The sequence below is a fragment of the Hemitrygon akajei genome, chromosome 29 (assembly GCF_048418815.1).
Source record: "Hemitrygon akajei chromosome 29, sHemAka1.3, whole genome shotgun sequence".
Lineage (NCBI taxonomy): Eukaryota > Metazoa > Chordata > Chondrichthyes > Myliobatiformes > Dasyatidae > Hemitrygon > Hemitrygon akajei.
In genome coordinates this window covers 40,643,805-40,663,175 of record NC_133152.1, presented here as the reverse complement: position 1 = coordinate 40,663,175, position 19,371 = coordinate 40,643,805, and the positions used below count along the sequence as shown (strand labels likewise).

Sequence of the window (19,371 nt, the reverse complement as noted above, 5' to 3'; positions counted from 1 at the left end):
ACTGGCTCTCACAGTAATCCTCCGTCGTAAACCTAGAAAGGAGAGACAGCAGTCAGTGAGAGAAGGGGATCGTGTTATCAACAACTCAGGGAGTTTCCACGTTCCGCAAGTCTTGCTTATCTGTAACAAAACTAGAATTGTATAAGGCTGTAATGAGACAACGTGTGTGGAGTACAGAGCAGGGTCCTGGCTAACAGAGGGAGTGTAACAAAGATTCCCCAGAGCTGTTCTGGGAATTGGTGGGTTACCTGGAAGAGGATGAGGAGAATGCGAGTAGACTCAGCCTCATTTCTCTAATGTTTGGAAGAATGAGAGAGGTGATTGCTCTGAGATCTGCAAAATACTCTCAGGGCTCAACAGGTTGGATGTGGGGTGGAAGTTCCCTTTGGCCGCGGAGTTCAGAACCAGGGACCACAGCCTCAGGGAAAGAGGTTGACCATTCAGGACGGAGATGCGGAGAAATCCCTTCACTCAGAACACGTGGAATTCTCTACCTCTGTGGTTGACAGTGGCTTGGTCATTGAGATTCTGCATTTTAAGGAAATCAGTGAATAAGGAGAATGGAACAGAGGCAGGAGACATCTTGCATGACTTCTCCCTGCCTTCTCCACAGCCATAATGTCCCAGAACAATGCCAAAGCCCAGAGCAGCCTCCTGTAACCATGAGGCCAGGACGGAAGCCAGTCTGTGTGCCTTGGCCCTACGCTGAGGGAAGCTAGAAAGACTAATCGCCACAGTGGCTCTCGCTGCTACCTGCGCAGGTATTTTTCCCAGAGCTCCGTCCGTTTCTCCGGCCTCTGCTGAACCATCGCTTTGCTCATGAAGGAAGCCTGGTCTTCATCGGAATGCCCACAATCCGGCTCTGTCTTGAGGTTCATTAAACCGCCCAGTCCGCTGTTGCTCTGGGATACCTAGCGGTGGAAACACGATAAGTAGTCAGGCCTCAGCCCGAGGCATGAGGTGTGTAACGCAAACAATTGTGGACGGACTCTGCCCCTCCCCCAGCCACCCGAGGCCTGTATCTCCAGAGTGTGCCAACCGAACAGTGACTGGTCAGTGTAAGGGACAGATCCTCTATTACCGGCCTTTCTTCCCAGTTACTCCATCGCCCCAAGGACTCTGGAGCAGGGTGGCAGAGTGCAGAATATTACAAAGACTTCCAGCTGAGACTGTTGAAGAACATACCACCACAATGCCAAGATGCAGCAGAGACTTGTTTCTTCTACGGTCTGAGTCTGGAATACAATCCAGCAGTATATTCCTCTCTGTATATTAACGGTTTGTAGAATTTTATGGCAAATCACTTTAATACATGAACATTTTGGACATTAGATTCAGATTGTGGGATCAACATTACTGAACAGAAACAGAACCAATCCCATCTGCTCCCCTATTTTATGAGAGGGAAGCTGACACTTCCTACCTATCTGCATCACCGTCTGGTGTGCGGGAGTGGGGAGGGGGCTATTGTACAGGATTGAAGTAAGCCGCAGAGTTGTAAAATTAGTCAGCTTCATTGTGGGCACTGTTCAATGATTCACGAACAGCATCATCCCCTCTGCCATCTGATTTCGGAATGGACATTGAACCCATGAACGCTACCTCGCTACTTTCTTGCTATTCAGGCGATGACCGTGAGACCGGAGTCAAACAAAGACCAGATTGATGCGAGTACATGGGTTTTACCACACTTAGATAGTTTCAAGCACTATTGTATGTTTAATTCCAGAGTAATTTTAGTGAATTTAAGTTCCCTGGTTGGTGGAGTGTGGATTCAAACTTGTATCACCGGGTCATCAGTTAGTGTCTGTGGGCGGGCAACGTAACCTGCTTTTCCTTGGGGCCCTGCGCTTGGCTGAAAGGCTTGAGTGGCCACTCACCTTATTGAGAAACGAGGATAAGAGAGAAGTGTTCCCAGTCTCCATGTGACCATTGGACTCAGTCCTGGAAGGAAAAGACATTACACTCAGTCTGGGATCTGATAGGCTGCTGTTCTACGTCCAAGATGCCGATAAACCCTTCGCCAGCCAAAACTGCACATTTAACAAAACTGTCCATCCAACACACAAAAAAACGACTGCTGGAGGAACTCAGTGGGTCAGGCAGCACCTCTGGAGGCAAAGGGAAAATCGAATTCTTGGGTTCCATTTCTTCCCACCCCATCTCATCCCACTCTCACTGGACAACTTTATTAATAAATACTCTTAGCTGATAACAACAAGTGTAGTGGTTAGCTGAATGCCTCACAGCATCAGCAATCCATGTTAAATTTCTGCTGCTGTCTGTGAGCAGTTTGTACGTTCTCCCCGTGACTGTGTGGGTTTCTTCCGAGTGCTCCGGTTTCCCCCCACAGTCCAAAGGCGTACTGGTTGGTAGGTTAATTGGTCACATGGGTTAATTGAGGGGTGTGGGATTGTTGGGCTGGTCGGGCCTGTTACCATGCTGCATCTCTAAATAAAAATAAAACATATTTAACCAGTAAGGTGCCCGAAGGTGCTTCACTGAAGAAGTTATTAGGTAGTGAGCCACACAAGGAGACTGGGGGGCGAGTAACAAAAGGATTGGTTAAGGAGAAAGGCTTTAAGCAGTGTCCTAAAGAAGGCAAGTGGACTTGGGACAGAAATCCGGAGCTAGGGCCTCAACCTCCATAAGACGTATGGCTGGTTTATTATCCCACTCAACCTCATTTCCTGCCTTCTCCCTAAACCTTTGATGCCCTTAGTAATCAAGAATCTATCAACCTCCGCTTTAAATATACCTAATAACTTGGCCGAAAAAAAAATTACTAATAGTGTCAGGCTTTTTAGACAGTTTGTGACTAAAATCCAGGCTTATTTCATTACTCAACCATAAATTTTTCAGTTGCTGAGGTGGGATTTGAACTTGTCACCAGTTCTGTGCCTCAGATACTAAACCAGTGTGCTTCCCTCTCACACGACTGGACCATGTGTTCCTCATACAGAGGTATCTGCATAGGACTTGGCCTGAAAGATTGACTATCCTTTTCCCTCCACAGATGCTGCCTGACCTGCTGACGTCTTCCGACAGTTTGTCTTTCTGCTCCAGACTGAACTATCTGTGGTATCTTATGTCCATAATGAAGAAATCTTGCTGTATGAATCTAGGAAGCTGCTGCTGTGTTTAATTGAGACTGTGTTGCCACATCATAAGTCAGTGAACACTAGAGCACAGCCCTTTGGTCCATCTAGTACACGCCAAACTATTAACCTGCCTCGTCTCATCGATCTATACCCGGGCATAACCCTCCATTTCCCTCCCATCCATGTGCCTATCTAAATTTCTCTTAAATGTTGAAATCCAACCCGCATCCACCACTTCCTCTGGCAGCTCGTTCCACACTCTCACCACCCTCTGAGTGGAGAAGTTCCTCCTCATGTTCCCCTCAAACACTTCACCTTTCACCCCTAACCCATGACCTCCAGTTTGAATGTGGGGGTCAGAGGGTTATTGGAATGTGACAATGTCGTCACTGTACGTATGACACACGCACCAGATGTCAACACGCCGTGGTGTTGAGGGTTACATCCTGGTGTCTTGCAGATATTGTTGTGCTTGGAGATTGTCAGGAAAACGAGTATCGATCCAAAACTTCACAGTGTAGAGGTGTGACTGTCACAGTTGTGGCACAAAATGTAACCAAATTTTCAAAGTGGACTAATAAAAAGCCAACAAAAGCAACAGTCCCTTTAAGAATCCTCCCTGTATTACAATCAACTGGCTACTGTAAAAAGAAACGAAGGACTTGGGATTTTTGTGATACACTTTGGGACATCCCATCTCTCTGTTGGAACGTCCTTTACTGAGGGCCAGTCAAGTAGGTTCCAATACTTGCCCATTTCAGTGGAACATTTAGGATTCACCACATTGCCGCAGGCCTGGAGTCACATACGGGTCTGACCAGGTAGAACCTGCTAATATCACTGGGTGGTGGGGTGGAGATACCTCTCCACCAAAGGAGGTGTGAGACACTCCTTCCCTCCGCTAGCTTATAGGTCACCCTTGGGCAAGGTGTAGCACCTGCTTAGTCCCTGATCGGGGTCATGTGAAGCCACTGGAGCAGGTGGTGGACAGTCGTGTGAGCAGCCGGTGTATATCATAACTCCTGGTTATGTGACTACTGATGCCAGGCAGGCAATCTCTGAAGCGTATTGATAATGGCTGGGGTCACCCGTCTTGTAAAGACACTGCCCAGGAGAAAGCAACGGCAAACCACTTCTCTAGAAAAATTTGCCAAGAACAATCATGACTGTGGAAAGACCATTATTGCCCATGTCATACGATGAGGCACATAATGAACGAACGAACAGACAATAGGAAAAGGTCGCGATAGAGTGGATGTGAAAAGGATGTTTTTTACAGTAGAGGAATCTAAGAGCAGAGAATACAGCCTCAGAGTATAAGGATGCCCCTTCAGAACAGATATGAGAAGGAATTTCTTTAGCCAGAGAGTGGTGAATCTGCGGAATTCATTGCCACAGATGGCTACGGAGGCCAAGTCATGGGTATATTTAAAGCTGAGGTTGATAGGTTCTTGATTAGTAATGGCATCAAAAGTTATGTGGAGAAGGCAGGCGAATGGGGTTGAGTGGGATAATAAATCAGCCATGATGGAATGGTGGAGCAGACTCGATGGGCTGAATAGCTTAATCCTGCTCCTATATCTTATGGTCTTATGGAAGTAGGCAAACTTTTAGGACAAGATAAATGATTTACGTGACTGGCTTTGTATAAAGATTAGCTTTACATCAAAACGTTGAAACATTCATAGCGTTATGTCAGTGACCAGCACAGTCTGCGGGTGTGCTGGGGGCAGCCCACAAGTATCGCCATGCTTCCAGTGTCAACACTGTAGACTCACAACTTTCAAACTCTGGCTGCGGAACGTGAGAGGAAACTCGTTCACCCGGGAGAAACCCACACGGTCACAGGATGTACAACCCCCCTTACAGACAGCAGCAGGAATTGAACCCCAGTCTTACGTAACATGTTACACTAACTGCTGCGCTGCCGGGCTGCCCACTCCTCCTCATATTAGTTTTTTTGGCTGTTTAAAATAGTTATTTTTCTAGTAGTTTAACTTCCTCTGTGCAAGCTTATCTTTTTACATATCACCTATTTGTTCAGTGAATTGTCAGTAATTGTAACATAGCTGTTTCAGTGATTTTCCATAAGTTCCTCTGAAGTCTGTTTCAGTTTAGTCTGGTTTGGCACAAAGTGAGTCTCACTGATGTGGTCAGGTCCACGCTCCTTGGGATCATGATCTCCCAGTTCTGCCTGAACAGTGTATGAACCCAATACAGCCTGTGCACAACAGAGGAGCAAGGCAATCAGCCAGAACCCCTTACCCTTTATCAGTAGCACTAGAAAGTCTGCAGATGCTGATGGAACTCAGCAAGTCAGGCAGCATCTACGGACGTGAATGAACAGTTGACATTTCGGGCCGAGACCCTTCGTCAGGATGAAGCGTTCTTCATCTGTCTAGTCCAGCGGTTCCCAACCTGGGACCCACGGACCCTTTGGTTAATGGTGTGTGTTCATGGCATAAAAAAGGTTGGGAACCCCCTGGTCTAGTCTGAGCTAATTTTTAGTGTCAGACAACCGCAAATCAGTTCCTTGTTCTCTCCATTCCTTACAGATAATTATTTACTGTTACTTTTTTTGTAAGAACACCCAATAAAATGGTCATAATAACCAAGTTTTATGCTTCATTCTCGACTTCTGAAGAACCTCTGGATCATAACATCTGCCGATTCAACATGGCCAAGGCAGTAGAAATGATGACAGAACTTCCTACTCCTGCTCTTATTTGCTATTTCATTAAAGGACGGAGTTGGGTCGTGCAAGGGCACAACCAAGTGATTATGCGCTGCTGATTTGCCGAGTACCGGCCGCTCGAACAAAGTGTTCATTGTCCCCTGAGATCAGCTGTTTATGGCATCTACACAAATACTACCCATAATCTACTCACTATCTTCCTGTAAAGTACCTTCAAAGTGTTATGCTTAGTTACACGTGAGTTTTTGATGACCATAAACACTACTTATAAACTCTCTGGCCCCAAGAACTAATTTGATACATGTGAATTGTAATTGTCACTGGACTGGTATCCAGAGAGCTGGGTTATTGATCTGGAGACAAGAGTTCAAGTCCCACCACAACAGCTGGGGAATTTAAGTTTAAGTAATTAATTAATTCTGGAATAAAAAAAAAGCTAATCTCAGTAACTGTGACCATGAAACTACTCAAATGTTGTAAAAGCCCATCTGGTTCATGAATGCCCTTCAGGGAAAGAACTCAGTCAAAGAAAATTTAAATGTTAGGAATCTAAAGTACAAAAAAAACTGAAAATGGTAGAAAGACTCAGTAGGTTAGGCAGCTTCCATGGGGGAGAGAAACAGAATTAACAAAGGGGCTGCAACTTGAAATATAATCTGCTTCTCTTTCCACAGATGCTGGGATGAGCTATTTCTGTTTTTTATTTAGAGAATTCTATTATTCTTAAACAGTCTGGATCTATATGTGACCCAGATCCACAAATGAGGGTGACTCTACACCACCTCCTTAGTTCAGGGGCAAATAAGGCTGGGCATTAAATGCTGGCATTGTTTCCCCTGCCCTAGTGATAAGCCCTTAATGATGGAGATGAGAGGGAATATCTTCACCCAGGAATCTCTGAAAATCTAGACTTTCCTGAAGAGAAGACTTTGAAAACATGCAGCACCAGACTCCAGGACAGCTTTTATCCCAATATTACAAGACTCCCGAATAGACCTACTGGATATTCTAGATTATTCTGGACCTTACAGTCGAGCTTTGTACCTTCTGGCTCAGAGGTGCCACAACAACAACCTCTCACTCAATGTCAACGAGACCAAGGAGCTGATTATTGACTTCAGAAGGAGGAAGCCAGAGGTCCATCAGCCAGTCCTCATCGGGTGAATCAGAGGTGGAGAGGGTCAGCAACTTTTTAGAGGATCTATCCTGGGCCCAGCAATTACAAAGAAAGCACGGCAGTGCCTCTACGTCCTTAGGAGTTTGCAAAGAATTGGCACCTAAAACTTTGACAGACATCTATAGATGTGTGGTGGAGAGTATATTGACTGGTTATATCACAACCTGGTATGGAAATACTAATGCCCTTGAACATAAAATTCTACAAAAAAAATAGTGGCCATGGTCCAGTCCATCACGGGTAATGCCCTCCCCACCATTGATCACATCTACAGGGAGTTTTGTCGAGGAAAATAGCAATCATCGCAAAGGAACACCACCACCAGGTTCAGGAACAGTTACTCCCCCTCAACCATCTTGAACCAAAGGGGATAACTTCACTCAACTTCAATTGCCCCACTGAAATGTTCCCACAATGTATGGACTCATTTTCAAGGACTTGTCATCTCATATTCTTGATATTTATTGCTTATTGATTATTTCTTTCGTTTGTATTTGCAGAGTTTGTGGTATTTTGTACACCAGTTGCTTGCCCTGTTGGGTGAGGTCTTTCATTGATTCCAGTACAGTTACTGGATTTGAGTATGCACGCAAGAAAATGAATCTCTGGGTTGTATATGGTGACATATATGTACTTTGATAATAAATTTACTTTGAACTTATTGCCTGCCTGCTTTACACTTTCTCTGTAACAGTAACACTTTATCTTGTGTTCTGTTGTTGCTTTGTACTATCTCAATGTACTGATGCTTCTGAAATGATCTGTATGGATGGTTTTATAAACTTTTCACTGTCTCGCTGCACGTGACAATAATAAACTAAATGCCAATGTCCATTACTTATAGGGACACTGGAAGCCATTCTGCCCATTGAGTCCAGGCTGACCCCTTGCAGCCCTACTTGCCCCACAGGCCAATATTTCTCAACTTCCGTTTAGTTGGTCACTTGCTACGCCAGTGGATGACCTAGCTATATTAACCTCCCATGAAAAATAACTTTGGGATGTGGTGGGTCATGGGTCACAGGGAGGACGCGGTAATTCCTCCCAGCTAGCAGCGGAGGTCAGGATTGAACTGGGTTCACCGGAGCTGACGGGTACCAGCCCCACCCGCTGGTGCACCTCCAGCATCCCCTCTATTTAGTTTCTAGCTCTAAGCGTGTGGCCTCGCATTCCAACCAGCTCCGTACCCGTGGTCCTTCAGGCTGAGATTAAGACTCTGATCCTGCAGCGGGTCCTGGGTTTGTGTCTTGACAGTGTCACCGGCCTCCTGCTTGAGCTCGATCAGGCTGAACTGGTTTGCTGGCGTTGGCTGTCCATTCCCTGCAACGAGAGGAGAAAGCGCACAACAATAAACCCTCGTTGGTCAGCGATGTTCCCCGTGACGAGATTGGTTCTGACTTCCACTCTGCGATGGAACAAGTGAAGTGATAATTATCAGAAAATGACAACCACCCATCAGGATTCTCAGGAGTCGGAAACGAGGGTAAAACAGAATGAGGAAAGAAGTCTTTGTTTTTAAGCTGCGCTTGTCATAACTAATTTGTGGTCCTGCCTCTTAACCATTCATTAAATACCATGTTAATGCTGAGAAGCAGTGGCAGGTTCAGAGTGGTAGACAACCTTCATCTCCTTTCAGGATGCCTCGGTTTCTATGGAAACGTCGCAGCCTCTCACAGAGCATGCCCAACAGGAACATCTGCCGTCTCTGTCAGATCAAACTTGACAGCCAATCAGATCAGTTCAAACAGCGTGACCCCCCCAAACCCCCCCACACACCAATCAAATTTATAAGCAAGGTATTTAAATTCGGCGTGTGCAAGAAGTAAAAAAAAAATATGCTGACAGAACTGCCTAGTTCCTGCTTTTCCAGAAATACCCGAGTGACTGAAATATTAATTTGCCCTCAGGCAGAAGAAAAAGATTTCTTTTTTTTAAAAAAAGACAGTGCTATTTCTCAAGTCAGCTGGTTAAGTGAAGATAAAGTACCTTGTTTAGTGACCTTCTCCTTTCTGCATGTACTGTCTGATTCCAAAAGAAGCCTTGTATTACTGTTGCTCCTTTCATAAGCCCAGGATATCCCCAGAGCTACTTTGAAGAGAACCGGTCCACTCTCCTCTACTGTTAGATTCCTCCTTCTTTAAATCTTCACTCCTTCCACCTATTACCTCCCTGCCTCTCATTTTATTCCCCGTTTCCCCACCCACCCACCTTCTTCCTCACCTCGTTTCACCTATCACACGCCAGCTTGTCCTCCTCCCTCTGTCTCCATCTCCTTATTCTGGCTTCTTCCCCCTTCCTTTCCAGACCTGATGAAGGGTCTCAGCCCAAAACGTCGACTGTTTATTCCTCTCCACAGATGCTGCCAGACCTGCTGAGTTCCTCCAGCATTTTCTAGGTGTCGCTTTGGGTTTCCACCATCTACAGAATCTCTTGTGTTGGCAGCTTTCAAGCATTGTCACTGTGGGCAATGTTGTTTGGGAAAAGATCCCCAAAAAGAAAAGTTCTGACTCGACTGATTCCTCTGGAAACCTGTTCCATTTTCCCAGGTCACTTCTAAAACCTTTCCCCTCTCACCTTTAACCGCTCTCTTCCAGTCTTGAAGTTCCCGATCCTGGGGAAAAGGTTATGACAGTTCACCTTAGCTATGCCCTTGAATGAGGTAATAAAGTTACAAGGTGAGCCATTATCTCACCTAGGGACCAGAGTTAACATTGATGCCAGCCTATTGCAGAGCCATCAGATTCAGGCTGCTCAGTTATGTGTGATCTCATGCACCAGATGTAACTTTAACACACCCATCCTTTTGGGAAACTACGAAGCTGAATTTGATGGACCACCTATTCACGTCAACACAGAACAAAACTGCGCGTCAGTATCTGCTGGAAGAACTCAATGGGTCGATTAGCGTCTGAGGGAGGAAAGGAATTACCGAGCATTTTGGGTTGAAACCTTGCATTAGGCCTCACAGATGCTGTTTGATGTGCTGAGTTCCTCCAGAGCACTGCTCGTGTCCCTGGGTTCCAGCTTCTGAAGTCTACACAGAATGGTGGAGATGAGATCAGTTTTATTTGTCACATGTAGATTGAAAGATACAGTGAAATGCGTCATTTGTGTTAACGACCAATATAGTTCAGAGACGTGCCAACGTAGCATGCCCACAACTCACTAACCCTGACACGTACGTCATTTTAGAATGTGGTGAGCTGGGTGGGCTCTGGCTCTTTGTCCTCAGGAGGTAGGGGGATTTAACCCATTCTTTCAAAAGGCTTTAAACCTGCTCAATATGACACGGGGAACCCTTAGCCAAGCACATACAGGAGACACTCATCAAACTTGATTAAGAATGATTAGTCTGCAAGTAGGAGTCCTTTAATTGAACCAAACCCAGTCACTGAAGAGTTAAATATGGGAGGAGACTGCAGGGATTAGCTTCAGAGATCCAACATACACGCAGTGGCCACTTTATTAGGTACACTTGCTGTTAATGCAAATATCTAATCAGCCAATCATGTGGCAGCATAAAAGCCTGCAGACATGGTCAAGAGGTTCAGTTGTTGTTCAGACCAAACATCAGAATGGGGAAGAAATGTGATCTTAGTGATCTTGACCGTGGAAAGATTCTGGTGCCGGACAGGGTGGTTTGAGTACCTCAGAAGCTGCTGACCTCCTGGGATATTCACGCACAACAATCTCTAGGGTTTACAGAGAATGGTGCCAAAAAAACACCAGAAAAATTCCAGAGCAGCAGTTCTGTGGGCAAAAATGCCTTGTTAGTGAGAGAGGTCAGAGGAGAATGGCCAGACTGGTTCAAGCTGACAGGAAGGTGACAGTAACTCAGATAACCAGGCGTTACAACAGTGGTGTGCAGAAGAGCATCTCTGAACGCACAACACGTCAAACCTTGAAGTGGACGGGCTACAGCAGCAGAATACCATGAACATGTACTCATTGGGAGGCATTTTATTAGGTACAGGAGGTATGTGTGTCACTGAGTGGATGTGATTAGAAAATAAATCTGTCCTTAAAATATCTCAGTCGGATTTATCCTTTTTTTAATTATATCAAAGACATAGGAAGTCCTTTGGTCTTCCATTCACACCTAGATTTACTCTGTCTTCTGGGGATTTGAACTGTTAATTAGGTTTTGGAGTGTTATCATATTAACACGTAGACTTGCTCAATAAAGAGTAACCCTGGGAAAAAAAAAATCCCTCAAATCAGAGTCAAACTTCAGGACCATGAAGCTCAAATCAATTTAGCCAAATATTTAAACTTTTTACACAGAATAAAGAGGAAACAATCTTGCCTTCTGTTGGGATCGTAACAAGGTCTTTACTGAAGGAGGAAATTAATGGCACATTAGATTTCTTTTAAAGATTCACTGACAATTAATGGAAGCAGTATAACACAAGGAACCCTGGGGGTGGCATGGTCCAAGGATGCTCTCTGAATTACAAGCCTTTATATGTGAAATATGTTAAAAGCTGCCAGAATTTCTGAGAGGATTTTGTCTATTGAACATGTAATGTGATGCTGGATCTGTTGTTGTTTGTCATCTATGTCAATGATGTGGGTGATACTGAGGTAAACTGGATTGGTAAATTGACAGACGACACCAAGATTGGGGGCGGAGTGGACAACGAGGAAAACCATCAAAGCTTGCAGTGGGATTTGGACCACTTGGAAAATGGGCTGAGAGAATGGCAAATCATGAACACGCGGAAGCCTGCAGATGCTGGAAACCCAAAGCAACACGCATAACATGCCGGAGGAACTCAGCAGGTCAGGCAGCATCTATGGAAATAAATGAACAGTTGATCTTTCGGGCCGAGACCCTTTAATGCTGACAAGCGAGAGGTGTTTTCACTTTAGGAGGACAAACCAGGATAGGACTTGTACAGTGAGTGGTAAGACGTTGAGGTGTGCGGTAGAACAAAGGGATCTGGGAATGTAGACGCATAATTCCTTGAAAGTGGCTCACAGTAAGGGAGGGTTGCAGAGGGAGCTTTAGGCACACTGGCCTTCATAAATCAGATCACTGAGCACAGGAATTGGAATGTTATGTTGGAATGCACAAGGCACTGGTGGGCCTGTTTCTGTGCTGAGGTGTTCTATGATTCTATGGCATTGTACTTATTTTCATGCATTGATTACAATCAAGTGTTGAGGGGTGGGGAGACTGACATGCAATACACATACCCACTGCGCACTGTCACCAAGACTTACATTCCAACCCCGTTGACCCTGACGGTTCACCTCGAGATCCTTTCCTCTTGATTACAAGGTTGTTATAGGTTGGGGGTGGGGTGGGGGGGGGGGGAGGGTAAGCCTCTGACAACCAAGTCCAGCTCCCGGCCTTCACGTGTGGATTAGCTACTAAGCCCGGCAGAACCGTTTCTACCGACAGGGGAAGGGGCAAAGGTGGGTTTCTGGTGCCTTAAGACAAGTCGCTTTGGGCAGATGGGGCTTGTAGGCCGTGGTTGGCAGCTCATCGGCTTCCACTGTCTGTGAGGAGTTTGCGTGTCCTCCCCATGAGCTCTGAGGTTTCCTTCGGGTGCTCTGGTTTCCCACCACTGTCCAAAGTCCAACGGTTCGGGTGAGTGAGTTGACATCGGGAGTGTGGTGACACTTGTGTGCTGCCTTGTCCAATCCTCGCTGATTTGATTTGATGGAAATTGTGCATTTCACTGGATGTTTCGATGTTCATGTGAAAAATAAAACTAATCTTTAACTCTACGTCCTTTCATTTTTTAACTCCCTTGCCTTGTGGGAAAAGAGTGAGTGCATTCAGCTTATCAATATCGTAAACACAAAGTACTCTGCAGATGCTGGGGTCAAAGCAATACGTACAACACGCTGGAGGAACTCAGCAGGTCGGGCAGCATCCGTGGAAACGAGCAGTCAACGTTTCGGGCCGAGACCCTTCGTCAGGACTTGCCTTGGCCCGAAACGTTGACTGCTCGTTTCCACGGATGCTGACTGACCTGCTGAGATCCTCCAGCGGGTTGTGTGTGCAGCTTATCTATATTTCTGGTGACTTTATACACCTCTATAAAGTCATCCATCAGTCTTTATGAATCCTTGTCTCCCCACGTCCTCGTGAATCTTTCTGCACCCTCGCCAGCTTCATGGCACTGTGTACTAGGAGACGAGGATATACCTTGCCTCATACCTGGGCACTGACAGAGCGGCCCCCGCACTCTGTAATCCCTTAAAACGCCAAGTGGTAACCCCCGGCTGGCTTACCTGCCTCTGTCGGGGCGGAGGGCTTGAGGGCAGCGGCAGCGAGGCGGGCCATCATGGGCGAGATGAGACCCTTGCTCGCTGTCATCTTCTCCATGATGGACGCGGCGGCCGGGCTGCCCGAGGCTGAGACGGCTTGCGAGGGCGACTCAGTGGGCAGGCTGGAGATGCTGGAGGAGATGGCGGAGATCAGGCCGGCGGCCGAGACCGGCAGGGCCACGGATACCCTGCTGGGCAGCATCGGGAAGAAGGGCCCGCTGGCCGACATCCCGGCGTTGGAGAGGGCCAGCGCCACTGGGATGGAGCTGGGCAGCGTCTGGGAGAGCAGGGTGGGCATCTTGGTGACGGGCATCACGCCGGAGCCGGGCTTGGCGTTGGGGATCTCGCTGGAGGGAGCGGGCAGCACGATGGGAACCGAGGACTGCTGGCTGGTCGGGGAGGCGCTCAGGCTCGAGTTCTTGCTACTGATGGCGGAGTAGTCGATGAGGTCGTCGTTGCTGGAGTCGTCCTGCTCGGCGTCCTTGCGGCCCAGCAGCTGGGAGGCGAGTCCCAGCCCCCCCGCGCTGCGGATGTGGCGGCGCTCGTGTTTGCGCTTGTGCGACGTCATCTGGCTGGTGGAGGTGAAGGTGAAGCCGCAGCCCAGGCGGATGCAGTGGAAGTGGTTGGTGGCCTTGCTGTACACGCAGCCCTCGTATTTGCACTCCTCGTACTTGTAGAACTTCTTGAAGCCGTCCTTGGCGTAGGCATCGTCCTTGATGTGGTAGCTCTTGTGCTTCTCGATGTCACACTTGTTCTTGAAGGTGAACGTGCAGCCAGCGCGCCTGTGGGAAGGTGAGAGGTTACTGAATAGGTGCCATGTGACCCCTGTCCCAATACGCCCGCCTGGGATTATAGAGACAGAATAACACACCATGAATTAGGCCCTTTGGTCCAATTTATTCATGCTGACCCATTGGCAATTGATTTACTACTGTCACATGTACCGAGAGAGAGTGATAAACTTTGTTTACGTGGCTTCCAGGCAGATCATAATCACAGTCAGGTTTATGATCTCTGACACATACGGTACTGTGCAAAAGTCTTAGGCACACGTAGAAAAAATTCGGTAAAGCGAAGATGCTGTCAAAAAGAATGAAACATTTCTAAATATCGAAAACATTAACTATAAAGAGCAGCAAACAGTAAAAAAAAACCTAAATCAAATCAATATTTGGCATGACCAACTTTTGCCTTTAAAACTGCACCAATTCTCTTATGTACGTTGTTGTGAAGTTTGATAAGAAAATTGTCTGGTAAGTGGCTCTAAGTATCTTGGAGAACTTGCCACAGTTCTTCTGCAGACTTTGGCCGTCTTGCTTGCCTCTGTCTCTCCAGGGAGTCCCAGACAGCCTCGATTATGTTGAGATCAGGGCCCAGTGGAGGCCGTACCATCGGACACCATATAAAAAATCTACAGTGCCAAAGACTCTTGCACAGTACTGTTGTTAAATTTGTTTTGTGGCAACATTATAGTGCAATAATTTTTTTAAAAAATCACTAAAATAAAAGTAAATTACATCAGATATCGAGTGCCAAAGAGGAATAGTGAGGTGGTGTTCTTGGGTTTCTGGACCATTCAGTAATCTGATGGCAGAGGGGAAGACAGTGTTTCTAAAGGTGTTGAGTATGGGTCTTTAAGTTCCTGTACCTCCCTGGTGGTAGTAATGAGAAAAGGGTCATGTCCTGGATGGTGAGGGTCCTTAATGATGGATGCTGCCTCCTTGAGGGACCACCTTTTGAAGATGTCCTTGATGGCTGAGTGGCTAGCGCTCATGATAGAGCTGGTTGAGTTTACAACCATCTGTAGACTCTGATGACCCTGGGCATTGGAGCCTCCATACCAGGTGGGGATGCAACCAGTCAGAATGTTCTCCATATAGATTTTTGTTAGAGTAATTGGCAATCAGACTTCAGTCCTCAAACTCCTAAGAGGTATAGCTTTTCCAGAACTGCATCAATATCATCCCATACATAAATACACTGAGGTGGCATAAGAAGGGAAAACACTAACAGAGTGCAGAATATTGTGTTACAATTGGAGAGCAAGTGCAGAGCAGACGGATTGATAAGGTTCAAGGGCAACGAGGTAGAACAAGGTATCAAGAATTCATCTTTCTCGTACAAGGTGGCCGTGACCGTGTTTGGTCCATGTCCTCCATTATCTCTCCCTGGAACTTGGGCCCCCACGACACTGACAACCACAATGAAGGCAGCTCTTGCAACTCACTTGGCTTACGCACCACATGAGGCTTCTCTGTTTACCCGCCAAAGTATTAGCCGTAGCTTGGTTAGGAACACCAGAGTGCTTTGAAACCATGTACCACTGAACTCAAGGACAGTCTCTGTCTTGCTCTCCTCATACTAGAACATAGACCATAAGATATAGGAGCAGAAGTAGGCCATTCAGCCCATCGAGTCTGCTCCACCATTCAATCACGGCTGATCCAATTCTTCCAGTCATCCCCACTCCCCTGTCTCCTCCCCATACCCTTCGATGCCCTGGCTAATCAAGAACCTGTCTATCTCTGCCTTAAATGCACCCAATGACTTGGCCTCCACAGCCGCTTATGGCAACAAATTCCACAGATTTACCGCCCTCTGACTAAAGTAATTTCTCCACATCGCTGTTCTAAATGGATGTCCTTCAATCCTGAAGTTGTGCCCTCTTGTCCTAGAATCCCTTACCATGGGAAATAACTTTGTCATATCTAATCTGTTCAGGCCTTTTAACATTCGGAATGTTTCTATGAGATCCCCCCTCATTCTCCTGAACTCCAGGGAATACAGCCCAAGAGCTGCCAGACGTTCCTCATACGGTAACCCTTTCATTCCTGGAATCATTCTTGTGAATCTTCTCTGAACCCTCTCCAATGTCAGTATATCTTTTCTAAAATAGGGAGCCCAAAACTGCACACAATACTCCGTGTGGTTTCACGAGTGTCTTATAGAGCCTCAACATCACATCCCTGCTCTTATATTCTAGACCTCTAGAAATGAATGCCAACATTGCATTTGCTTTCCTCACCACCGACTCATCCGGAGGCTAGCCTTTCGGGTATCCTGCACAAGGACTCCAAATCCCTTTGCTCCTCTGCATTTTGAAATCTCTCCCCATCTAAACAACAGTCTGCCCGTTAATTTCTTAAAGTGCATGGCCAGCACAGTACAGCACAGGTACAGGCCCTTCAGCCCACAATGTTGTGCCGAACCAGCTAAAAAACAAATCAAAAACACCCAAACACTAATCCCTCCTACCTACTCCACGTCCATCTTCCTTACAACCATGTGCCTTTCTAAACATCTCTTAAAAGCCTCTAAGGTATTTGCCTGGCATCCACCAAACTCCGAGTAAAATTCTTACCCCTCACATTCCCTTTGAACCTACTCCCTCTCACCTTCAATGAATGTCCCCTGGTATAGGACATTTCAACCCCTGGGAAACAGATACTCCTTGCCTACTTTATCTATGCCTCTCATAATCTTATAAACCTCTCAGCCTCTCAGATCTCCCCTCAGCCTCCGGCCTTCAGAGAAAACAACCCAAGTTTACCCGGCCTCTCATGATAGCACATGCCCTCTAAACCAGGCAGCATCCTGGTAACCCTCTTCTGTACCCTCTCCACAGCCTCAACATTCTTCTTACAGCGGGGTGTCCAGAACTGTGTGCAATACTCCAGACGTGGCCTAACCAGAGTTTATAAAGCTGCAACATAACCTGTTGACCTCTGAACTCTTGAGAGAATGCCCCACATGCTAAAAGATGAACCCTTGATCTCCCAGTTCAATTAGAGCAGGGATTCCGAACCTGGGGTCCCCAGGCCCCTTGGTTAATGGTCGGGGTCCATGGCCTAAAAAAGGTTGGGAACCCTGCATTAGAGATAAAGGACGGTAATAGGTCCTTCTGGCCCCAGCGAGCCTGTGTCCTCCAATTACACAACGAGACGAATTAATCTGCAAACCTGTACCTCTTTGGAATGTGGGAGGAAACCAGAGCACCCAGAGGAAACCCTCATGGTCATGTGGAGAACATACAGACTCTTTTAGAGAGCGGCGGGAATTGGACTGGGGTCACCGGTGCCGTAATAGCGTTCTGACGACCGCTACAGTACCGCGCCACCCGAACCTCGTCCTCATCGTGGCCCCGGCACATTATCAGTCTAAACGCATCACATTTTCTCGGCAGCTGCAGCATTACGTTCCGCATTCTGTTTTACTTTTTACGACCTTGACGTACATATGCATGGGGTGATCTGACCAGAGTGGACACGAACAAACACATCTCACTACATCTCAGTACACGTGAAAATAATGAGCCGCTACCACAACAGATTGGGGTGTATGGGGTATCCAAGGAGGGGTAAGCCCCTCTGGTGAAGGGGTTTGTTGTGTCCATTCCAGGGCAGCTCACTCACCTTTGATCCCCACCGGACACTCAGCTCTCACCTGTGGCTCCAAGTAGCCGTTTGCACGCGACAGCGGCCACACCCAGTACCCAGCCTTGACAGGCGGGTTAAACCAGGTGAGGGTAGTCAGCCTCACACTCCAGTGAGATAAGTACGTGTGAAGTCAGCTCTGGTGTACTGGCGGATGAGATCTGCAGTGAGGTCCAACGGCCAGGAAGACGATTCTGCAAGGCTTGGTGGGGAGTGAAGGGCACGAAAGGACTCACGGTCATCTACTGCAACCAAGGAAGACCCCAGCAGTGACGACCACTCGTACCGCTGGACCCAGAATTCTGAGGTCGAGGGAGTTGAACTGCCCCGGTGCAAGGGCGCTTCCACTTTCAAAACTCTCCCGCACAGGTTTCCCATCGTCCTCAGATACGATGGACAACCATACCAGGTGCGACCGATACCGGAGGTACTGCGAAGGGGAAGGAGTTACCTGCAGTGGAAGTGAGTGGTTTTCTGTCCGTAGAACTGACACCCCAAAGTCCCGCAGTCTTCTGTTGCTCGGAAACGCTGGAAACCGTCGTTGATCAGCTGTGCATTTTTCTTGTGGAAGTTTTCGTGCGTCATGACGTCAGAGGTACTGGTGTACACCTTCGTGCAGCCCACCTGGGTGGAGAGATGGAGATGAACTATCTGAGAGAGTACTTGGGAGGATAGAGCATCAGGAGGAAGATGTTCCAGTTGGCAGGGAGAAGAGAAAAAACAGATACGTTTAATGGCAAGGTACTACTAAACAATGGTATAAAGTCATAGAGAACTACAGCACAGAAACTGGCCCTTCAGCCCATCTAGTCCATACCTTCTGCCTAGTCCCATTAACCTGCACCTGGACCACAGCCTCCATACCTCTCCCATCCATGTTCTTCTCCACAATCCTCTTAGCTGTTGAAATTGAACCCACATCCACCATTTCTGCTGGCAGTTTGTTCCACACTCTCTAAGTCAGAGGTTCACAACCTTTTTTACGCCATGCACCAATCCGTTGCGTAGCCCAGGTTAGGAACCCCTGTTCTAAGTGAAGAAGTTTCCCCTTAAATATTTCATTTTAACCTATGACCTCTATTTCTAGTCTCACCCAACCAGTGGAAAAAGTCTGTTTGCATCTATACTCCTAATAAATTTTTGTACCTCTATCAAATCTCCCATCATTCTCCTCTGCGTCTTAACCTATTCACCCTTTCCCCTGCATCTCTGGTCCTCGAGTTCCGCAACATTCTTGTAGATTTTCCCTGTACTCCTTCAATGTTATTGATATCCTTTCTGTAGGTAATTGTACTGAAGGAAAGCTGGTTCAGTGGATGAAGGAACATGCAAATATAGCAAGCAATGAGGAAGGCAAAAGGATCTCGGCCCAAAATGTCGATTGTTCATTCTTTTCCTTACACACTGCCTGACCTGCTGAGTTCCGCCAACATCGTGTGAACTCTGATGGAGTTCTTGGGTAGGAACATCTTTCTACGTCTACACAACTGAATACCGTGCTCAGTTTTGGTCGCCCTGCTATAGGAAAGATGCCATTATGCCAGAAAGAGTATAGAGGGGATTTACAAGGATGTTGCTGAGACTCGATGGACTGAGGTATGGAGGGAGCATGGGCAAGTGGGAACATTTTCCGCTGGTGTACAGGAGGAGGATGTGTGGTGGTCTTACAGAGGTGTGGGTGTC

General features: G+C 46.9%; 1 protein-coding gene across 8 annotated transcripts in view; it reads right to left on the bottom strand.

Annotated features, from left to right (window-relative positions):
• Positions 1–19,371, bottom strand: part of casz1 (castor zinc finger 1) — a 524,871-nt gene that overhangs the window by 58,164 nt on the left and 447,336 nt on the right. For all 8 annotated transcript variants that reach the window (XM_073032178.1, XM_073032184.1, XM_073032182.1 and 5 more), the window contains 6 exons: positions 18,140–18,312; positions 13,220–14,037; positions 8,161–8,293; positions 1,881–1,944; positions 754–911; positions 1–32 (listed from right to left, as the gene is read on the bottom strand). The exon at positions 1–32 is cut by the window's left edge and continues 91 nt beyond it. In XM_073032178.1, coding sequence (XP_072888279.1) covers positions 1–32; positions 754–911; positions 1,881–1,944; positions 8,161–8,293; positions 13,220–14,037; positions 18,140–18,312 — 1,378 coding nt within the window. The remainder of the gene's footprint in view (positions 33–753; positions 912–1,880; positions 1,945–8,160; positions 8,294–13,219; positions 14,038–18,139; positions 18,313–19,371) is intronic.